The sequence below is a fragment of the Charadrius vociferus genome, unplaced genomic scaffold (assembly GCF_000708025.1).
Source record: "Charadrius vociferus isolate BGI_N301 unplaced genomic scaffold, ASM70802v2 scaffold255, whole genome shotgun sequence".
NCBI classification, from domain to species: domain Eukaryota; kingdom Metazoa; phylum Chordata; class Aves; order Charadriiformes; family Charadriidae; genus Charadrius; species Charadrius vociferus.
The window spans coordinates 426033-446747 of record NW_009648785.1 but is presented as its reverse complement, the minus strand read 5'-3'; the positions used below and the strand labels follow the sequence as shown (position 1 = coordinate 446747).

Genomic DNA, 20715 nt, shown 5'->3' with positions numbered 1-20715 from the left:
CCCCCCAGCCCCCCTCTATGTTTTTATTGATGTATTTCTGAATGTAATTGTTGAGGTAGAGCACACCTGGTTTTCAGGAAGGCAGAGTTGTCACAGGTTAAAATGTATTTCTTGTCTTATTGGTAGTAGGTCATTTCGCAGCATCTTTTATTTTAGAGGTTATAAGCAGGAGAGCAGTCAGAAAGAAAGGTGGTTTTGTGCTGTCTCAGCTCTAGAGAAGTACCAGCAAATGCATGCATTTGATTATTAATGGGGGAGAAAAATGAAGTTTAAAGAACCTCAATAGAAAGCCCAGCACCTCCTTTCCTACCGACCGCTGATGCGTCAGAGGAGATCAGGTCCCTGTTATCAGTAAGCCTAATGCACACCCTTGGATGTCCAAGATAGTTTTTTGCCTGCAAGAAATAAAGGAGGAGGAATCATCGTTTGTGTTTTATTAATGTAGTCATCTGGGGTTTTTTTAATTGTTTTCTGTTTGCGGAACAAATTTGCGAGGTTATTGTAGATTAGAATTTTAAGATTAGATTATTAAACTAGATCTTCCCGTGCCAGCACAATATAGTAGTCTTTATATCACTGCTTTTTTCAGTCATCCCGTCCCCCCCCATTTCTTCCTGTCCCACTCCCCCCCCCCTTTTTTTTTTTCTATTTAAACGCCTTGTTGGCATTGGATAAAGGTATTTATTTCCAAGCAGCTTTTTCACTCCTGATCTTTTGGCTGCCTTCCCCCCCATAGCTGCTGTATTTCATCCGGGCATCTTACCCCTGGCCACGGTGGTCTCCTTTGAGGACACTGTTGGTGCTGTGCCCTGGACCAGCTGTTAAGGCTGCAGGGAGAGGACCATATGAAAGCTGCAGCTGGTGCTCGCCACTTACACCACTCTCTTTTCTTCCTTCTACATCTCTTCTTCCCCAGAGTAACACAGACTGCTTGCGGTTACCTAATTCTCCGTTCTTAGGGTTGGGCAAGTTTTAATATCAAACAGCAGCGGACTTGAAGAAAGTGTGTGTCCTGAAGGACTGGAAGAGAGCAGGCTGGGGAAAGGCATTTTACCAAGCTTTTTTTTTCTTTTTTTCTATTGAATAGCAGCTTTAACTGAAAACTTTGAAAACTTTGTTATTGGGAAAAATGTTGGGCTAAAGTACGAGGAAGAAAGATTTTTGTGCATGTTGTTCTATATTTTATCATGTTTGGAAAAGTTTATATTCACTTTCTCTGAGTTTTGGATCATTTTCAAGTATCTAGCTAATCGAACAAAGAATGTGGTCACTTCTAAGTTTTGTTTTTCTGCTCGCCCATACAGATCTCGATCGAGTACATCATGTACAAGTGTAAGCACCCAAACTGCTTCTGATGATCAGGTTGTCAAATTCTGGGATGAACTCAGTTTAGTTGGCTTACCAGATGACATTGATGTTCAAGCCTTATTTGAGCCAACAGGTAAGATGCGTTCCTATCCTTTTTTCCTGTCCAGTAGTAGTACAGTAGCTATGATAACAGTGAGTGAAATTTTTCAGCTGTGCGTTTTCTGTGCTCTGGTGTTTGTCAAGTGTTTGATGATACTTTTGTAGCTTTTGCCAATGTTACCTGGTGGTTTTGTGTGGTCTGCTCTTGAAGTACTGGATGGAATCCTTGTCAGCTTTGTATGGGGAAATATTTGTAATCTACTGCTGAACTGGTATTGAAGTAGTAATATCTTCAGTATTATGATTCTATTTTGGGGAGAAAAGGAAAAAGAAATGAGACACAATTTAATATAATTCTTGAAGCCTTAATCCTGTAGCTTTACCTAATCTCCTGTTGCTAGTGCGGGGTTATTGGAAATAATGGAAGGAAAGATTTAAAAGAGCAGTATTGATATAACAACAGAGGCATAATACAGTTGCATATTTCCAGTATCTTCAGATTTTCTGTCAGAAAACTGTCTGGTTGGTCATCTGCTCTTTCATTTTAATGGAACTTTTCTTTTTACTCAGTTATGAATTTCTTTTTCAGAAAGCATCTATGTCCAAATGCTTTGCCAGTAGTCTACTCACATATTTTGCCTCAAAGTAAAAAGATATTTGTGCAATAATAGAAATCTCATTCTTTCATGAGGGTGGAAACTCATTTCAAAGTCTAATTAAAAAGAACAAAATTTTAGGGTTTGTTTTAAATAATTATATCATAGTGTGTGTGGGTGGGCAGGGGGGCTATCAATTTAAACTTTTTAAATTGTTGTTATGATTTGTAGACAAGTCTTCCCAGGTTCTTACAGAGATTCTGGGGGGAGTTCCTTTGTTGCTGAACGATTAAATTGACCGAGTACCTCATTTCAGCGGCTAACTTAAAGCATCATTTTGAATCGAGTGTATAGTTGTCACAGAATTCCTTTGGAAGTATGCATCATTTACATTGTTTTTCCCCAAATTGAATTAGAAACTTCTTTCAAGAGATACCTGTTGAATTCTGCAAATTCTGATTTTTTCTTTGTTAAGTAAATAAACATTTTAATTGTGTCTCTATAATGTGTTTGTTGTATTGACAGGGTTTTCTCAGTCATTTTTATGGTGTTTCTGGTCATGCTGTATTTTGAGCTTTTACAAGTTTTGTGTAGAATTCTAAAGCATCATGTGAGCGTGTTCTGCATTAACATACAGATCTGTACCTAGTCATTCGGAATTGTAAGTTAAGAGTACATACAGAGTACATAACGCATTAACATACAGATCTGTACCTAGTCGTTCGGAATCATAAGTTAAGAGTACATACAGAGACAAATGTTACCTACAGTGAAACGTAAGAGCAAACGCAACTCTGTATGCGTCTCACACACACACATTGCATATAGAATCATAAAGTCATAGACTCATATGCACCCCACTGTTACGATTATATGATCAGGCATATGACAATTGGATACATAGAAAGTGTTGAAATGAAGAGGAAGGTGTGTTGTGTATCCAAAAAATTGCAGTATGTTTAGTGTCTAATAGTAACATAGTCTGATAGTAAGATATTTAGTGTATAATAATAAGGACATTAAACGTTGCAACAAGAAAAACAGGAGGAAGAGAGACTATTGATTTTATCTGGCAAGTATTTGCTACTAGAACCATACTTAGAGGAAGCACGTGACAAGAGTTGTACAACCAAAGCTCTTTTTTTTTTCATAATGCATTAGGTCATTGCTGGGCTCATCACCGCTGTGCGGAGTGGTCATTGGGAGTCTGCCAGACTGAAGAGCAGCTATCGGTGAACGTGGACAAAGCTGTTGTCTCAGGGAGCACAGAAGTGAGTAAAAAGAGTTGAATGTTCAGTCCAGTAAGAGAATAGGGGTGGGGTTAAAAAAAAGACAGTAGACTAATGCAATACAAGGTATGACCAAAAATATCCATGTACGGATCTCTGAGTTCACATTTATAATAAGATTTCTTTGGACAGGTCTTCATGATAAAATCTACTGTTGCAATTTATTAAAAAGGCTTATGGAGTTGCATGGAATGTATCATTAATTAGTTCTGAGGTAACTAGAATGTAGGAAGTATCTGCCTGACCAAAACAAAATACAGACGAAGGAAAAATTGAGTTCAAATTAGCAAATGCCCCGCTAGGTAGAGGAAGTAATTATTTTGCCAGTTTATATTCTGAAATTATATGACTCAAATATAGTAAAGGAATTTCTTAATTACTTTCATACCAGTTTAAAAAAGCAGGTTAGTATGGGAAAACTAGTGTTTATCACAAAGCCTATGTTACTTTAAATATTGATAGAAACACATACATAAATATTTAGTCTTCTAATTTGACATGGTAATGTATTTGGAAAAGTAGGTAGTATTGAAAAGGACAGACTCCTTCTGGTGTCATAGTCTGAAAACATTTTGAAATGACGAAGAAACCTATTTCACATCGTTTTTACCACATGTAGCTATAGTTTTTGGTCGTATTTTTTCATGTTTTGTAGATTATTTTAAAAATTTTACTTTTTTCTATATTAATCAGTCATGCTATCAAAAAAAATCTGGGTAATTTTTGCTTGTTTTCCCATGATCATGCTTAGATTTATTTTTACTTGATTCTTAAAAGTTTTTCATGCATTATATTAAAATAAAAAAAATGATGCAGAAGATAGCAGTAATGTTGTCCATTGTGTGGACTAAAAAGCTGCCTTAAATCAGTCTTTCAATACAAGCCATATAACACAGCTTTCTTGGCACCTTCTACTTTTACTGATATTGAATAAATGCTTTGCTTTGAATAATTTAATTGATTTCTGAATATCTGCTTTCAAAATAAAAGACTATTCAGAGTGAATGAACCTGACAGTATGAAGTTCTAAATGAGCTTGAAGATGTTAAAGCATTTGTATGTGTGTGTGCATGTACAAACAATTATAAAAAGAATTGAAAGAACATCCAAAATTGGTTATTTGTTTGTTTAAATCTCCCTGCTGAAAAGTTTTTGTCTCCTTGGTTTTGGCTGATGATGGTGGCTTGTAGTACTTTTATGATCAGCTCATTCCCATCTGTAGTCATTTTCATTATCATATTTTGGTTTCTAACAGCAATCCTTGCTGCAGTGTTCAAGCTCGTGTTTTGCTCTATTGAATTTCATCCTGTTTTCGCTATTGCGATTCTGTTTCTTTTGGTCCCTTGCTCCTCCCCTGTGCCTCAGGGTGATGGTGCCTCACCCTTCACATCATCAGTACATTTTAAGTTTTGTGTGGATGTTTATAATGCAAATATTTAAATAAGAATTCTTGAAGAATCCCACATCTCTGGTGTGATAGTTTCCATTTCAGCCCTGTCTTTTCATGTGCTGCTCTGTAGCTTCTCTGCTAATCTTCTCAAATTCTGCAGATAATTTTTAGATACCCTGTTGCATGTGTTTCAGTGCAATGGAGGGAGATGAGAGAAACTTGAATCAAGTGCCATTCTGCATATTTTCTAATCAGTCTTTGCTGAAACCATGGAGAAACTTTATTTGCTGTAATACAGCAGCCAGCCAGGGAAGAAAGATGTTTTGGTTATTCTCTTTCATCTGTATCGTGAGATCCCCAGGGGGAGCAAAGCAAGGGTGCAACTGTCATTGTCTGATTCTAGAGGAGTAGGTGGGCAAAATGGGTCATCTTTATCCCACGGTCATGCCAGGGAAGTTTTTCCTTTCTTTTCGTCTTTTTTCCAAGAAATAAGCAAATTCTTCTGTAGTTCTCTGTTCCTGACCATGGAGCAGCAATGTGGTGTTTGCTCAAAGAGTTCGTGTATAACTGGTTGGGAGCCCAAGTAATCCTCTGTTTGTGTCCTGGCTGTAGTGCTTTGTAATAATTTTTCACTGCTTTTTAACTTGTCACTAAGGTAAAGAAGGTACAAAAAAGTATAAGGTGCTGGTTATCCTATGCGACAGTGGAAAATTTAGCTTAAGAGAAGAAATTTTCTTTGTGTGATGTATTTTGAAGAGTGTTGAATGAGAGCTATAGCAATTTATTGCTATATTGCATAACATAATTGCAATTTATGTTTTTGTGTTTACAGCTGCTTGTGCTTTAGTTTTGCTAAAATTTTGGGCTTCTTTCTAATGTGATGTTACTGTTGTCAATGCAGATGCAAGTATGTGCTCAGGGCATGCAGAAAAATAGTTTAAATAAAAACAAGCTGTATGCTAGTTCCTCTATTTGCCACCAAATTTGCCTTTTGTTGTTGTTGTTGTTGTTTGCCTGGTTGGGGATTTCTGTCTTCTTGGAAATCCCTCTGCCATGACATGGGTTTATGATGTGGTCTGCAGAACTGACATCTTTCCTTAGCAGGGAAAGTTTGTTCTGTTTTGCTTATGTTCATGTACAGATTAATTTTTGACATGTAACAAACTTTTTCTTGATAGTGTAGTCCATTAGTTTAGGTCTTTTAATTTGTGGAGATCATTCTGGGGCTGTTCTTACCTTGAAAGTCTCTTTCATTTGTAAGTTACATTCATGTTTCTCATTAGTTAGGCTGCCTATTGTCTGCAAATCTGTTTTAACTGGATATGACAGTGTTTCTTATTACTCTGTTTACAAGTTGAGATGTCCATTTGGCTTCACTGAACTTGTGATTGTGTTAATAAAGCTTGTGTAGACATATTTCATTGACCTGTTCCAAAGTATGTAGGTTAATTCATGTTGGTTTTCTTCTAGGCCAGTGTTTGCTGGAAGTTTAAAATACAGTACTATAGAGATCTCAGTGTCTGTGCATGTTTCACAAAGTAACTTGCTTAGTGTGTCTTTGTTCTTCGGTTCTTTCTTTTGGTTCACTCATTTTGAAGGCCTGGCAATTTATTTAGTGAGACATCTGACCAATTTGTTACACATCTTTGTGTGTAGACGTGGGTGGGTTCTTTGACTTTCTTTGGAAGTCTTGGTTTTACCTCTCTTTAATATTAATGAGTGCACATACATACATCTGTATATGTGAGGTGTTTGGCATCGTGTGCCTCATGTTGTTTTACAACAACTGACCAAAGTTGGAATACACAGTAAAGGTTATTGTAGTAGATGTGCTCTAGCCCTTACGGCTGGTATAGGTGACTCATTTCATCTCATGGCTTGTCTTGCTTACCTCAGTTACCTCAGCAAGTGAGAATCATGGATTTTCTCAGAATCAGTTTCTAAATTTAAAAAGTCATAAGGAAGAACTGGTGATCCAGGTGACAAGCATAGTGTCAGAGCTTTTCTGAAGATGACCCTTAAGAATTCACATACTTTTCTCTGGAGCTTGTACAGTATGTAAGTTGAAGAGCCTGGAACACCCAAACACGGCAGTTCCTTCCCCCACTACTTTAATTGGTTTTCATGGGATTTTGTAATAGTTTTGTTTGAAGCTTTGAAAGAAAAGAACTCCTTGGAATATAGGTAGGGGAGAGAAAACTTCCAGTGATTTGCTTGATCCAAGATTTAACTAAATTGCTTATAATTTGTAAGTACTCTACTCAGTACATAAAAGTTACCATAGTAGAGAAGCTGTCATATTGTCAGCTTTATGAAGGATAGACTTTTATCAGTAGGGTGTTTCTCCAGATATTTGTGGTAAGATGCAAAGACGGTATGAAATGGAGATTTAGTGAAATAAACTAATCAAAGGGAAAATGATTGAACAGAAATCGGAGCTTTTACTGAGGAAAAAAAAAAAAGATGTCGTCAAGCAGAGTTTTCTGATTTTTCTTGTATTTCTGGCTTCAGTCTTATGCTTTCTTAACTATGCTGCTTTTTGATATTTGGAAGTGTGAACTTATTGGCATTACCATTTAAAATGGAGGCCTTTAGGGTTTGCATCTGCTCAGCTCTTAAGAAGAGTGGTTTCTGAAATATTTTCAGGTACTTTTAAATACTGCTTTATAATTTCCTTGCTTATTTTACATACATTGAGTAGGTGGCTGTTTCTCTACAGTCAGCTAAGGAAATAGTAATGTTTACTACTTGTCTGCCTTACATTGTCTCTCCATAGCTCTTCTGTATGCTACAAAGTCCCAAACAGGGTCAGCTACTTTTTCTCCCCAGTATGCAAATAGGTCAATGCAAGAAGTGAATTTAAGGAAGACTCAGTAGATAATGTTTGAACCACTTCTGAACAAACTGTGCACAAGTAAGGAATGCAACGGTAACTTTCCCAGCCAGCTTTCTCTTCTGATAAGATGTAGAAAGCAGTTTACAAGTCTGGGAGAATTTGTGAAGGACACTGAAGTCAAAGAAAACAGTATTGGTGGAAACCAAGAAGGAGGTTCCTATCTACTTGAAGACTGAATAGGGGAAACATGATACTAATGAAGTGTTTGACGCATTCATTCCAAAATACTACATTACTCTCAATTTTATAAAATTTAGATTTCGTTTTGCTTTGAAATTCTGTATAGCTCTGTGCATATTTATCCACTTTACAGTTTTAAATTTTCTGGTAATAGTCAAGTGTTTTTCCAGGACCAAGACTCTTTCCAGCTAGACAGCTGAAAAATTGCTGTCTTCTTCTCCCACCCATCCATTTTTTTTTAGTTAATCAGGGCAGTATCTTCTCTCTGTGCAAGGCAGCTGTTTTCAGCTCCTGCTGAGTTTCTGCAGGCTGTGTTTGGCATGTTATCGTTGTTGAGAACTGTAGGAGTTGTTGCTTTGCATAGAGGCAAGCTAATCAATAGGATCTTGCCTTGTTCCAGACTCAAAACGTTCTGCTGTTTTGACACTCCTCTCTCCTGTAAGCCCTTTTCACATGGTAACGCAGTCTTGATATTTTATTTTTTTTAAGGCAGCTTCCCTTGAATTCTGTCACCAGAGGCAAGAGATTGCGCTGTTTGTAGATGCTTCCAAGTTGGGGCAATGTTACAGGGCTTGCATATTAAATACCTCACTCAAATTGTTTCTTAAGCCCTTTCCCTCTACTTTTTTTAATTCTTTGTTCAAGATTCTATTTCAGCATGATGCTTACCAAGCTAACCCATAAAGAAATAAATTCAGGGGAAAGTTGGGAACCATTTACATGTTTATACTTATTTTTAAAGTCTTTATCCATATTTTAAACGTACATTCACCCCTTAGGGTTAGTACACTTCTCATCTTGTTGAGACTTGTCCGTGTTTTTAGTAGTGTGTGTGTATGCTTGCTTGTGCTGCTTTAAGTTGGAAACTGATTTGGCTAAATTGATACTTCCTTTTGTTGTTCCTTGTATGTAAAGATGAGCATCAACATCTTTATATACTATTAACTTCATACACGGTGGATGATTGCACCCATTTAGCCATAACCATTTTTCATCTGATTTTATTTTTTGGCGGCATAAAAAGTGTGTGCGAAAAATGGTTTTGTGACAGAATTCTGAAGACAGGGCTTCACATGTGTGTCAACCTAGCTGAATAGAGCATATAGCGATGCTTTTTTTTTTTTTTTTTTTTTTTTTAAGGTAGAGTGCAGGGTTTGCAGTTCCTTGGTGTTCTAAAAGCTCTCTTCTTCTGTTTTCTTTATTGGAAGAGGTAGTAATTTGTAAAGCCAGGGAAAAATGCATGAAGAACATAATCTATAATAATTTGTACCAGTTCTGGGCAGAGTCCTCTGTATTTGCCCATTTTTCAAGGAGAAGCTTTGTAATGTGACACTAAAAGAGCAGCTCTGGTATTCAGAAGCTCCTCTCCCAACTCTTGAGTTTTTTATGATACTTTTGCACGCACAAGGCACTTGGCTTCTCTTCATCTCCCTTTACTTCAGCTTGGGAGCGACTACCTGGCTGCTCTATTGGAGTGGCTTCTGAATTTTTCTTACTGAGGTTTTTTTGCTTTTTTTTTTTTTTTCCCTGTAGTTGCTTTTGTCTTGTAACTGAGGAAAGAAGTACTGCAGGAAATATTCTTCCAAAATAGCATTTTACTTTTTTATGGCTTGCTGTCTCTCAGAGAACTCTAGTACAGAAAGTGCTAGGGATAGACTAGAGGAATAGTGACATAGGTCTCATCAAGAAGACAATTCCGTGTGCTGTTGGCCAATTTAGAAGTTTCATCCAGTTCCTAGTATTTTTTAGAAAAAAAATGTAACAGTTCAGCAGTGGGGGCCATGAGGTATTTCAGTTTTCCATTAACTTCTTTTTTGTTATTTTGGAATTCCTCTAGATATTTGTAGCCGTTTCCCTGCCACTGATGGTAAGCTTTGTACTTAAAGGAAAGTGATAGTGACTAAGAGTACAGCTTTGGTAACATTTTAATACTGTATATTATCTTCTATGGCTTACTGTGTTCCACAATGGTTTGGATTTTGGTTGCCTAAAGGTAGATCATTTGTATCTTGGAGAACATGAATCAGACTGTTCTTACAGCATGTTAAAGACATGAGAAACACTACCTTAATTATTTTATATCTCTATTTTCCAAGTTCTTCAAAGCAGCCACCATATCTTAAAATTATCATAGGTGGTTTTGATTTACTACATGTAATTCTTCTGGAACACCTTTGTACACCATAAATGATGTCAGCTTTGGTAAATCTGTTCAGGTTCAAGAGCTGCCATGGGACCTGTATGTGTGTTCAGTTTTTTGCAGGTCCAGCAATTTGAGAATAGATACTTGCCTACTTAGTTAGATTTACAACTTAATTCTCATTAATATCGTCACATGAAAAATGATTAGAGTGTTCTTCCATTTGAACCCAAATAAGCTTTACCATGATACACTTTTGTTCATTTGAAGTCATTGTCCTGTAGCAGCTGCTTTGAAAAGCATACATCAAAATAGAAAAACCAGGCATAGGGAAGAAGTGAGAACAAGCAGATAAGAAGAAGGAAGAAGCTTGACATTTGAAATTATACTAGGTTTATTGAAAAATTCACCCTTTCCTGTTTTCTTCTCACCTAGAATCTGACTCTAGGAGCCAAAGCAAATAAAGCAAAATGTAATATACTTTATGAAAAAAACCAAACCAAAACAAAACAAAAAAAACCAACCAACCAACCCCAAACCCTGGCTTTTTGCCTAGTAGTTTTTAACCCTATAGTCACTTTTGCCAAATTTGTATGGCTTGTTTGTGTGTTTGGGTTTTTTTCCAAATTATTCGGTGGGATTTTGTGCATTCTATTTTTTCTTCTGCAGTGAAACACAGAACAGAAAAAATAAAAAAATTACAGTTCTTACAAATACAGAATTTTTTCCCTATCAAAACACAGTATCTTTAACGCTACAGAGTTTAGGACTCAACTTTCAAAAGAAAGTTTTCAGTTTCTCCAGTTGTCTCACAGACCACATTTTCTAGTAAAAAATAAAATATGTTTTTCTATATCCCTGCTGATATTTAAGAAAATTAAGTAATAGTTAAAACTGAGTGAATTTGAATCAATAACTCTGTGCTTCTCTGCTTCTAATATGTTTTTTGTAATTATTTTGGCATGAAAAGTATGGATACCTTGAGATCTAATTAGGCTCCACACTTGGATTCGGATCTTCAGTGGCGTATTTAAGAGTTTGAAAGGATTGCTGTGAAATAAATTGATCTGTCTGAATAGTATGATCATAAACTGAAAGGCAGTAGCATGTAGAAGACATGTGGCTAAAGTCTAAACACTTTTGATGAAAGAAGGGATCTGAAATAGATTTTCATTTTGAATTTTCCATTTACTGAGAAAAAAAACTTCGTTTATTTTCCTAGTGTTTCTGATGTAATTGTTGCTCGTTCATGGATACTTTGATACTCGAGTAAGTCTGCACATGTTAACTGAAGGATAGTTTGTAAGTGCTGGTTGCGATAGTCTAATTGAGGTTTGTTGAATGAATAGCTGATCTGTTTTTTCTTTCTCCACCAGTTGTTAAATTTCAGATTTGTACTATCTGGTGTAAGATACGCTGTTAATCATTAAGTAACTTTTTAAGACAGCCATCCAGTGAAAAAAAAAAAGAGGTTAAAAAGATACAGTATTAAACTGAAACTGTTTAATTAAAACTTATTTCTGAGATAATCTGATAATTATTAGGCTATCTGTGCTTATCCAAAACTTAATTTTAAAGAAATACATATTTTTTTACTTATTTTCCCTTTATTTAACATATTTATTGTTAACATTCTAGTAAAGCTAGTACTGTGCTCCTGCATGTTAAGGCCTTTGGAATTTTTATGAGTGGAAAAGTCTACTATAAATATGAAGAAATATTTATTTTAAGGCTATATGACACATCCCCAATATAGCACTTCTTTTTAATTAGCATCTCAAGAAACAGAAAATGTTCCTTTCTGGAGAGACCTAAAACACACTGTCCAGTTTCTGTGCAAATACACAGTAGAGTAGCAACGTACCAAATGTTGGCAAAGTGTTTGCTTTAGAGTTTTTTCTGCATACTTGTTTTGGGAGTTTGATTCTTAACAAGTGCAAATACTTTAACATGACTTTTCAGTCTTTATAGTAGTTCCTTGCTTCATAACCTGTTATCATGATTCTGACCTAGTGATTAGAAGAGGGAGCACATGATAATGTGACACCAGTTTAGCTATAGTTAATTTTTAGATCATCTTCAGTGTGTTGATCCTATTTACAAGAGGAAGGCAGGCATTAATTTATGAACCACGGTTTGGAGGAGCATTTGTTTTCTCAGATGAAACAGAAGAAAAGATGTACGTTTTTAAACTTTTTTTTTTTTATAGATTTTTATTTTGATTTGCTTTGTCCTGAGCCTCCTGTGAAATAACAGCTGTGCTTTTATCCCTACCTTTTGTATATGAAAATAAAATACTGTGAATTTGTCTACATAGCAAGTAGCATTGTCAGTGTACATTATAACTCACTGATTAGACTGAAATTGTGTCTTGTTTCTTCTTTGGTCCGTAAGAAATAAGTGCTAGAGCTTAACCCCTGCCAGCTGTTGCAAAGGGACAATGACTAGTGTATGTATTCTAATATATACATTTTAAGTAATAAACTTTATTCAGAGTAAGAGAGGACTTTTCATAAATGGTCAGTTTTTTCCATTGTATGAATATAATTTCAGTGACTTCATTGTCCGATTTCCCCCTGCAATTTTGCCGACCCGAACAGAAGCGCAATGTCATTTCTGGCAAGCGAAACCTACATAAATGTGCTTCCCCATAATAACTACGTTTCTGGAACGCAGTAGCAAATGAGGAGGGAGAAGACTTGGGTTACTTAGGCAGCACAAGACATCTTTCCTTAAGACGGTTCGTATGGCTTCATCTAAAGGAAAGTGTTTGATTTTCAGCCTCACCTATTGCTTTTTCTCACCCACTGCAGTGGTGCTGCTGGTGTCCCGCTGGGTGCCAGGAGGCTGTTCTGCGGGAGCTCGCCCCGCGAGCCCTCCTGTGGCACTGAACTTGGAAAGCAGAGTCAGCCTCAGAGTTTTCAGTCTGTGGGGGTTTTTTTTCCAAGATGAATGCTTTGAAAGATGCACCTTGCTTGAACTCTAGATGTGGAAAGTGTGGGTACTAGAATCGGGGGAGAGAGACTGTTACTACAGAGACGTTTCTGAGAGGGTTTTGATGCTGAATAGACAATGGGCATTGCAGATGCTAAGGGCAGTCTGTGAGGTGTAGGAAGCAGACAAAATGGACTAGGGGCACGGAGAGAGACTGAGAGAGAAGCAGCAATGGCCCAGAAATGAAAGCCAAAAAGCCTAGCTGAGAAACATGAAAGGGCTTATGTTCCTGAAGGAATTTCCAGTGCAGGTTTCCTTTATTCAGTAACATTCACTGAAATAATTTACTGAAAGCTCTGAAGTGAAATTGTTTAGTGTGTGTTCCAAACTGGTGAAGTGTGTTTCACAAAGACCTTTTCTTCCTTTTTGCATGACTTGGGTAGAAAACACTTTTTTCATAATACGCCCAAAGAAATTCTCTATATTCTTTTTTCTCTTCCCCCCGCCGCCCCCGGGTGTCTTTCTTAAGTGTTACCCTAAGCATTAAGGCAGCAACATACTGGTTCACGCTGAGGTAGCCCTCTGTTGCTGGGCATTTGATTTCAAGAGTTTATAATCTATTTATACCAAGTTATTTTGGGGGCTTACATATTAAAGAGAGGGAGAACCAGATCGCTGCAGAGTGAAGAAAGCCCACTAAAGGAAAAGCGCACTGTCTCTTAAATCAAGATTATACCTTCTTCCTCAGCTAGTGCTTCGTTTTGCTGGTGGGACTGAGCCATTTTGATGCTTTGTTGTAGAACATAAGAATGTGGATACCTGGGCTTTCTCTTTCTCTTGTCTTTCTACACCCAGCAACAGTAGCATAGTCCTTTAAGGTCTATGAAAGAAAGAAAATGACAATGTAATGCCCCCAAATTTTAAATGTGGAACAAGGAAGTAACAAAATGTTCTTTTTAAAATGTATGAAAATATTTAGAAATCTGTTTGTATTATTATCCCATTAATATCTTCAGCAGGTAACAAGACTGGAGCTCTATATATATTTGAAAAAGGCAGGAAAATGTTCTCATCTCTTTAACAAGCATGTCAACAGTAAGCCCATAGAAACTTACACAAGGAAGTGTAGCAGTGCTGCCTATCTGCTTACTTTTGTAGGTACTTGAATGCAACCCTTAATTTCCTACCTTACTCCCACCTCACTTGTGGCTGCTTCTTATTTAAGTATTTTATATTCAGTCTTTTCCATACCTAATGTGGATCGATCTGTTGGTTTTTTTAATGTTAGCACTTAAGGGTCTAATTTTGTCTTTGGGTGACAGTTACATGTATGAAAAAAGACTTATCAGTCTTTTGTAGTTAATATTGGTTAGTTTTAGTCAAGGGCGGGTCCTCATTATGCTGTGAGCATTATGGAAATAAAAAGGCATCTCCCTTGCCTTCAGAAGCTTGCTCTTTAATTGATAGCACATGAATAAAAGGAAGAAATACCCCTACGGGACAAGTTGTAGATATACTTGCTGATCTGTAGCATTGTTCGGTTAGTGTTAGACAATTGACTTCAGTCTTGGTTTCATAGTGGTTTCCCTTTTAAATAGCATTTCACTTAAACATGTCTTTCAGATTTTTCATGGATGTGGGTCACATGCGCTTTTTTGAACGAGAACTTTAAAGTTCAGTCTTTAATGAGATTAGTTATAAAGTTGGGTTTGATTATTCCAAGCAAAAGAGTCTGAGTCATATTTTACCTAATATAAATCATTTTGGGTTTTCATTTGGGGTTTTTACCCATCCTCAAAAAGCCTCATACAAACATATTTTAATTTAAAACTCAGGAGTACTCATATTAGTCTGTTGGCATCAGTTTGCTTTTAAGCAGTAGCCTAAAAACTGCTTCTGAGGTTGGTGTATTCAGCAGCTTGCAAAATCAAACCATTAGCAAAAAATAGTTTTGAACTCCCTAAAGATTTTGTTATTGACTTCCATTAGTGTAAGTTCTGTCCCAGAGTTGCAGATTGAGCATAAATATTGCAGGCCTCAGTATGAAGTAGTCCCATTAATGCAGGTGTCCTTGAGTGTTTTTTTAATAACATGGAACAAATCACGCATGTGAGAGAGATCTTATGAATCTTCACAAATGTGCACCAACTGCTCTTCATGTGCAAGTATCACTCAGTGATAAATACAGGCACTACTTGCCTTAAAGCTATTTTTTCTAATGATCTAGACTACCACCGATAGTCATCTCTTTATGTGAAAGAATTAATATTGTTTATTTTCATTTGTATAATTGTCCTCCGTGTTCTGCAGATCTGACCTGGGAATAAAAAGTAGGCAGGCAGTGGTAGGTCTGCCAATAATGAACTTGTAGGTGTTCCATGAATCATAGTCATGATTGATATTAATAATAAGAATCCTATTTAATAGTATTAATTGAAAACTGATGAAGTGGCATGTTCTCAAATCAGCACTTCCCATAAGCTTTTTCACTTGTGTGGTTTTAATTCAGTGTTATTAACGTATTCCTTCAAAGATGTCATTTTCCTCCTCAGTATATCAAGGGGGGAAAGTAACTGTTATTAAATAAATAAAAGAATAAATAATTGCTTCCTGGAGCATCTAACATTGGTAAAACAACTTGATACACCCTAAATATATTGCTGTGATGTGGCCTTCCTTCAGATACAATGAGAATACACGTATTCAATCTGCAATCTAGATAATTTTGTTTTATAAAACTGCAGGTATTTCCTGCCTTCTCACTTCCAATTTTTAATTCATAAAATAACATTTCCTTCTTAAAAAAAAAAAAAAATCCTCCACTCTGCTTCTGTATGAAATTGCCTTGAAAAGAACTGGGAAGAGTGGCAGATTCTGTAGACTAAATAGTGAATCTGGATTTAAATAAACTGCTGTCAGATATCCAAGCAAATACCGGTTTGGTTTTTTTTCTTTTCAATTACTACAGGTTGTTATGGCAATATTAGGTGTTATTTGTATGGTATATCCAGGGAGATACGTTCACAAATCATAAACCTTCAAAAACTAATAGAGGTTTTTAGAGAAATAATACAAGACGACAGTTCAGTTGCTTTCATAATTTATTGAGCTGTGTGAGGAAAATGCTCATTTTCCAAAATGTAAATGGATTTGATGAGTTGAATGGGTAAGAGTTTCAGGTTTTCCAAGTGTTTTTCAATGACAGTAACTTGAAATAGATGGTGAATTGTTGGGGAGACTATTACCATTACGCATCCATCACATCAGAGATCGCCTTGGGCACCTCCAGAATGTTTGCTTTCTGTCAGGTGTAAAATATCGTGATGGATAAATCCCCCAGAAAAGGTCGGACCTGGCAGCAATGCTCACTCATCTGAGAAACTAAAAGGTCAGAATACCCAAGATGCTGGTAGGACTAGAAGCTGAGTAGCATGGTAACGTGTGGTTCCACTTCCACTCATAATACTATGTGAGCCTGTTGTGTTTGGTACTTCCGGAAGCTCATTTCTGTGGGTGAGTGCACTGTTACAGTCTTATGCAGCAGTTCAGTGTTTTTTCAGCCTTTGCTGAACTGCTTTAATTGAAATAAATCCATTTTGTGGAAACCTTCTCTTGTGTTATGGGTGTTTTTAGTAAAGTATTCATCCTAGAACTGTGACAGCATTGCTGTCTTAACACTACCACAGAATTAAGATGATCATCTCATGCTAAGATTTCCATGCCATCAGATAAAATTGGTTTTAGAAAACATCAAATGACTCTTGATTGTTTTAACCATCTGAACAGTCTCTCTAATACTACCGGACCTCTCATATGAATTGGCTGAGCAACCTGTGTCTCTTGAAGGGTTATTTGTAGATGATTATGATTATTAAGCCTAGGAAGCACAGTGAAGTAGACTTTCCACTGTGTTAGTGTGTGGACAGTCTATGTTTAGGACTTGTAACCTTGCTGTGGACTTAGAGCCTGGTCAGTGCGGAGCAGCGGGAAAATGCTCTGTCCAGAGTGTAACGCAGAATCCAAAATACGACTTTCAGAATCTCAGGCTGGCTCCTGCTCTTTCTCCAGGCCCATGTCTTTTGTTGACCAAAATTATTTCCTCTTGGCTAGTTCTGATGTATTATTCATGTTATTTCAATGTGGTTTTACTTTTGATAAAGGAATGGGATTTCCCCATTTTACTGTAAACATTGTGATAAAAAGCTTTTAGGACATTATTCTAGTCCTAGTTTTAGCTGTAACCAGATAAGAATAAAAATATCAAAACCTCCTTGGCCTATCATGAGAGATTAAGGAAAAGCACATAGGACTGTGCTTCATTTGACTATATGCTACATATGAAACAGAAGCTTCATCTAATTGTTTGTGCCTTACTCCTTCAAGAATGTAAGAAGCCTGTTATACATAGATAGCGCCATTAAAAACCACACAGAATCTTGTAGTGGAGAAAATGAATTTTAATGTAAAAGAGACCAGGTGGGAATTAGTGCTGGAACAGAAGTAAATACGTACATTTACTAAGGGAATCTGTGACATGTAAAGCATAACACTATTTCCTGGCAATTTTTTTCCATTCGATGGCACTAACATCTCTATAATTAAGAGCAATGGAAGTATTTAGAGGAAAACTGTAGACTGTTATAAACCATTCTCTTTTTAATTGAACAGCTGTAATTTCTACCAATGGAACAAACTATATTATAAGAAAATGATTATTAGTTTAAAATGCAAAGTTAAATGAATGCAAAATTAACAAACAGATGGTGAAGAATTATTGTGTTTTATTTTACTCCTGGGTAAAAGGGCTCATGCATGATTGTAAAAATGTCATCACACTTCGTAAACCTGAAAGCAAACAGAATTTGCAGTTGTGCACATCTGTTTTGGGACACTGCTAAAGGGTTCGAAGAATCAATGTTGTTTTCAAATAAGGGTATTCATCAAGAGGATATCATTTACTTAACAGTTATGGCTTCTGCTAAGCATCAGACTTAATGTTCTGTGGAATTCATTACAAAATTTGGCAGCTTTTTTCTTCACAAGCTACTGAGGCAGCATGCTGCAAAACGAACAACCCCTTCTTATCCTCCCCTCTCCGAACCCCAGAACAACAGTTGAATTACCTGCTAAATGTTTGACCAGTAATTTAACGATTTTAAATTCTAGGTCAAGATGTTGCACTTCTTGATGCTTGCCCTAGGAATGTCAGTGATGGAATAGGATGGAAAGACAAGGGCTTATTTGTTTATTTCAGTAGCTAGTGAATTAAAAAAAAGATTATGTAATGTTTGGGAATACCGTGTTTTGGGAGGAGGAATGGGAGAAATATGTGTAAGTAACTAATTCAGTCAAATTGAAAAAAAAAGAAAACTAAAAGCCCCAGCCAGATAAAACATGTGAAGCTTTTATTAGAAAAGAAATTATATTAATTTTTCAAGCTGGTAGTTTCAAAGTATGCCATCTAATTGCTTTATTTGAGTTCAATTTACAAAAATTAGTGAACTGAAGATGTAGGATTTTGTTTACAATGACTCTGTGCCATTTGGAGAGCGCAATTTAGGAACAGCCAAGGAAATAGGAATTATGAACAATAAGGTACTGATTGCAGTCAGTGGGGAAGGAATACTAAGGAGGTGCTCACTAATGAGGAAGGTATTAAAGGCAGGAAATTCTTGTATTTTTTTATGTCTGTACATAATCCAGAGTTCCTTGTCACCCCATCTCTACCATTACCTTGTAAATTATGTGTATCATTGAGTATATATGGTGACTTGTGCTGACATTAGCTTTTTGTTAAACTGAGTTAGTATATCTACAAAATCTTTGTTAAAAGAACGCATTATTAAGACTATAAAACCAAACACACAAAGTTAGGACATGCCAGAAGACAGGTTGTCTGCATGCAATTAATATCCTTTGCACACAATTAATATCCTTTGTGCATATGCCTAATTATGCATTCTTTAATGGTATGATCACATGCAGAACAGCTAGTGCCTAGTTCAGTCCATAGGATAGACATTGCTGTCTTAGTAAAAACCTCTTGAATAGTACATTTTTTCATTGTTATTCAATGTGTAGGTATGTTGACTATGCAAATACTGCTTAAAGGGAAGAATTACTCATTTCTGCATGAGTTTTTCTAGCGTGTTTCTACTATAATAAACATGTGAATAACTTGTTTATAAATTATTTCCAAATAGCAGATTTATGTGGCCTTTCTATGCACCTTAGGCTCCATTTTCCCCAAGAGAAGTTAATTTTTTTCTTTTTTTCCCTGTTTTACTTAAAAATATCTGCTGATTTGGATGGCAAATTGAGAGAGTTTCAACAATACCCAGGCTTACTTAAAAAGTTCCTCTGATATTGCAGGTCTTTCTTCACTCTGTTGGAGTTGTGAATGCACAATCTATGTAGAAATCAAGACTGTATTTTATGCGGAAAATCCCCTCCAAGCTTTTCACATTAAGATTAAGGAGTAAAAAAACTTAAGAAAAATTTTACGTAGCGCCCTGCCCAATATCATACAGGAGCTCTGTGAAAGAAGTGAAACTGGAACTGTTTTGCGGGTCACCATTCAGTTGCCATAACTAAGTGTTTTTTTATTCTGCAAGCAATCCACAACTTTTTTCAACACATACTCTGTCCCTTCTACAAATTAAGCACAGTCCCAGAAGTAACAGGTTTCTTTAATGCAGAGAGTCCTTTCAAGCGGTCTGTTTTATGCACTAAATCCATGTTGGATCTGCAGTCCTTTTTGTGTTTTAATGTACATACTTAGTTACAGTTGTCCATATGTGTGTCTGTTCATTCCGTTATCTGCGTCTCTGTGTATGTGTGTTCCCTTTTAATTGTCTGACTATATAATTTCCTTGCATCAGGAAAAAAAAGGAAAAGGCAAACCTGCCAAACTGCAGGTTGAAAACCTTTATGGCGACATACAGGCCTCCGCTATTTGAGCTGCCTAAGTGACAGTAATATAGCACTGGGAGTCAGAGGACAACATGCTTCTCCTTGTAGTCTTCATCCAGTTGCAGTTGCCTCAGACTTCTCACTTTTTGTTCCAAGTTGATTTTTTTAGCCACTTCCTCTTCCTGTTTTCCCTCTCCTTAACCTTTCTATTCCCTCTTCCCCAGGTTCCTTTTGAGGTCTGTCCCTTCACCATTCCTTATGTCTCAGCACATCAGTTCCCTCAACTCTTTATCCAATTTTAGTGCCCAGTTTTAGCTAATAGTCCCTTGAAGTGTCACCCGTGCCTCTCCTCATCTTCCATTTTGGGCCGTGGTTTCTCCTCCCAGTCTCATCAGACTCATTGACACAGTGTAGTTAGTCCCTTTTGTCTCTTTGACCCGTATTTGTCCATCTGCTTGTGTACTGGATATTCTCATTTCCCAGACGATTTAAGTGACAGTAGTATCAGGAGCCTTCGGGATGTCTGCTTTCAATTCCAGTGGCTTATTGTGCTTAGGCTTAGAGTATTTGTTACAGACTTCCTCTCTCTAATCCTTGTCAGACTGAAGCAATCTTTGCAGAAGGTACACGTAGTCCGGTCAGTGCTAGAAATTGGAGAGGATCAGTCATGATCAATGAGAATAGATTTTTCTGTGATTTTTTTTTCACTGACAAACTTTTGGAAATGTTTTACGATAAAAAAAGTAGTTTTCTCAAGCTTGGTCACATCTGGATGGATTTGCAGGGTAAGGGCAGAAGTTGCATCCCCCACACAAAAAAATTCCTGCCAAATTGCAAGTCCTGTGAGTGAAGTTGTTTTTAAGATGAGCAAAATGTTTTTCTTACTGACTTTTCTATGCTCAGAAATGGCTGGAAAGTTTTGACTAAGTGTTCCAAAAGTATTTAAGAGAATTTAGGCATGTGTTATGTGA

General features: G+C 36.6%; 1 protein-coding gene across 1 annotated transcript in view; it reads left to right on the top strand.

The window, feature by feature from the left end:
- The window catches only part of KMT2C (lysine (K)-specific methyltransferase 2C), a 155141-nt gene that overhangs the window by 32192 nt on the left and 102234 nt on the right, over window positions 1-20715 (top strand). Inside the window, exons 4-5 of the mRNA XM_009886782.1 lie at window positions 1305-1441; window positions 3165-3274. Of these exons, the coding sequence (XP_009885084.1) occupies window positions 1305-1441; window positions 3165-3274 (247 nt within the window). The remainder of the gene's footprint in view (window positions 1-1304; window positions 1442-3164; window positions 3275-20715) is intronic.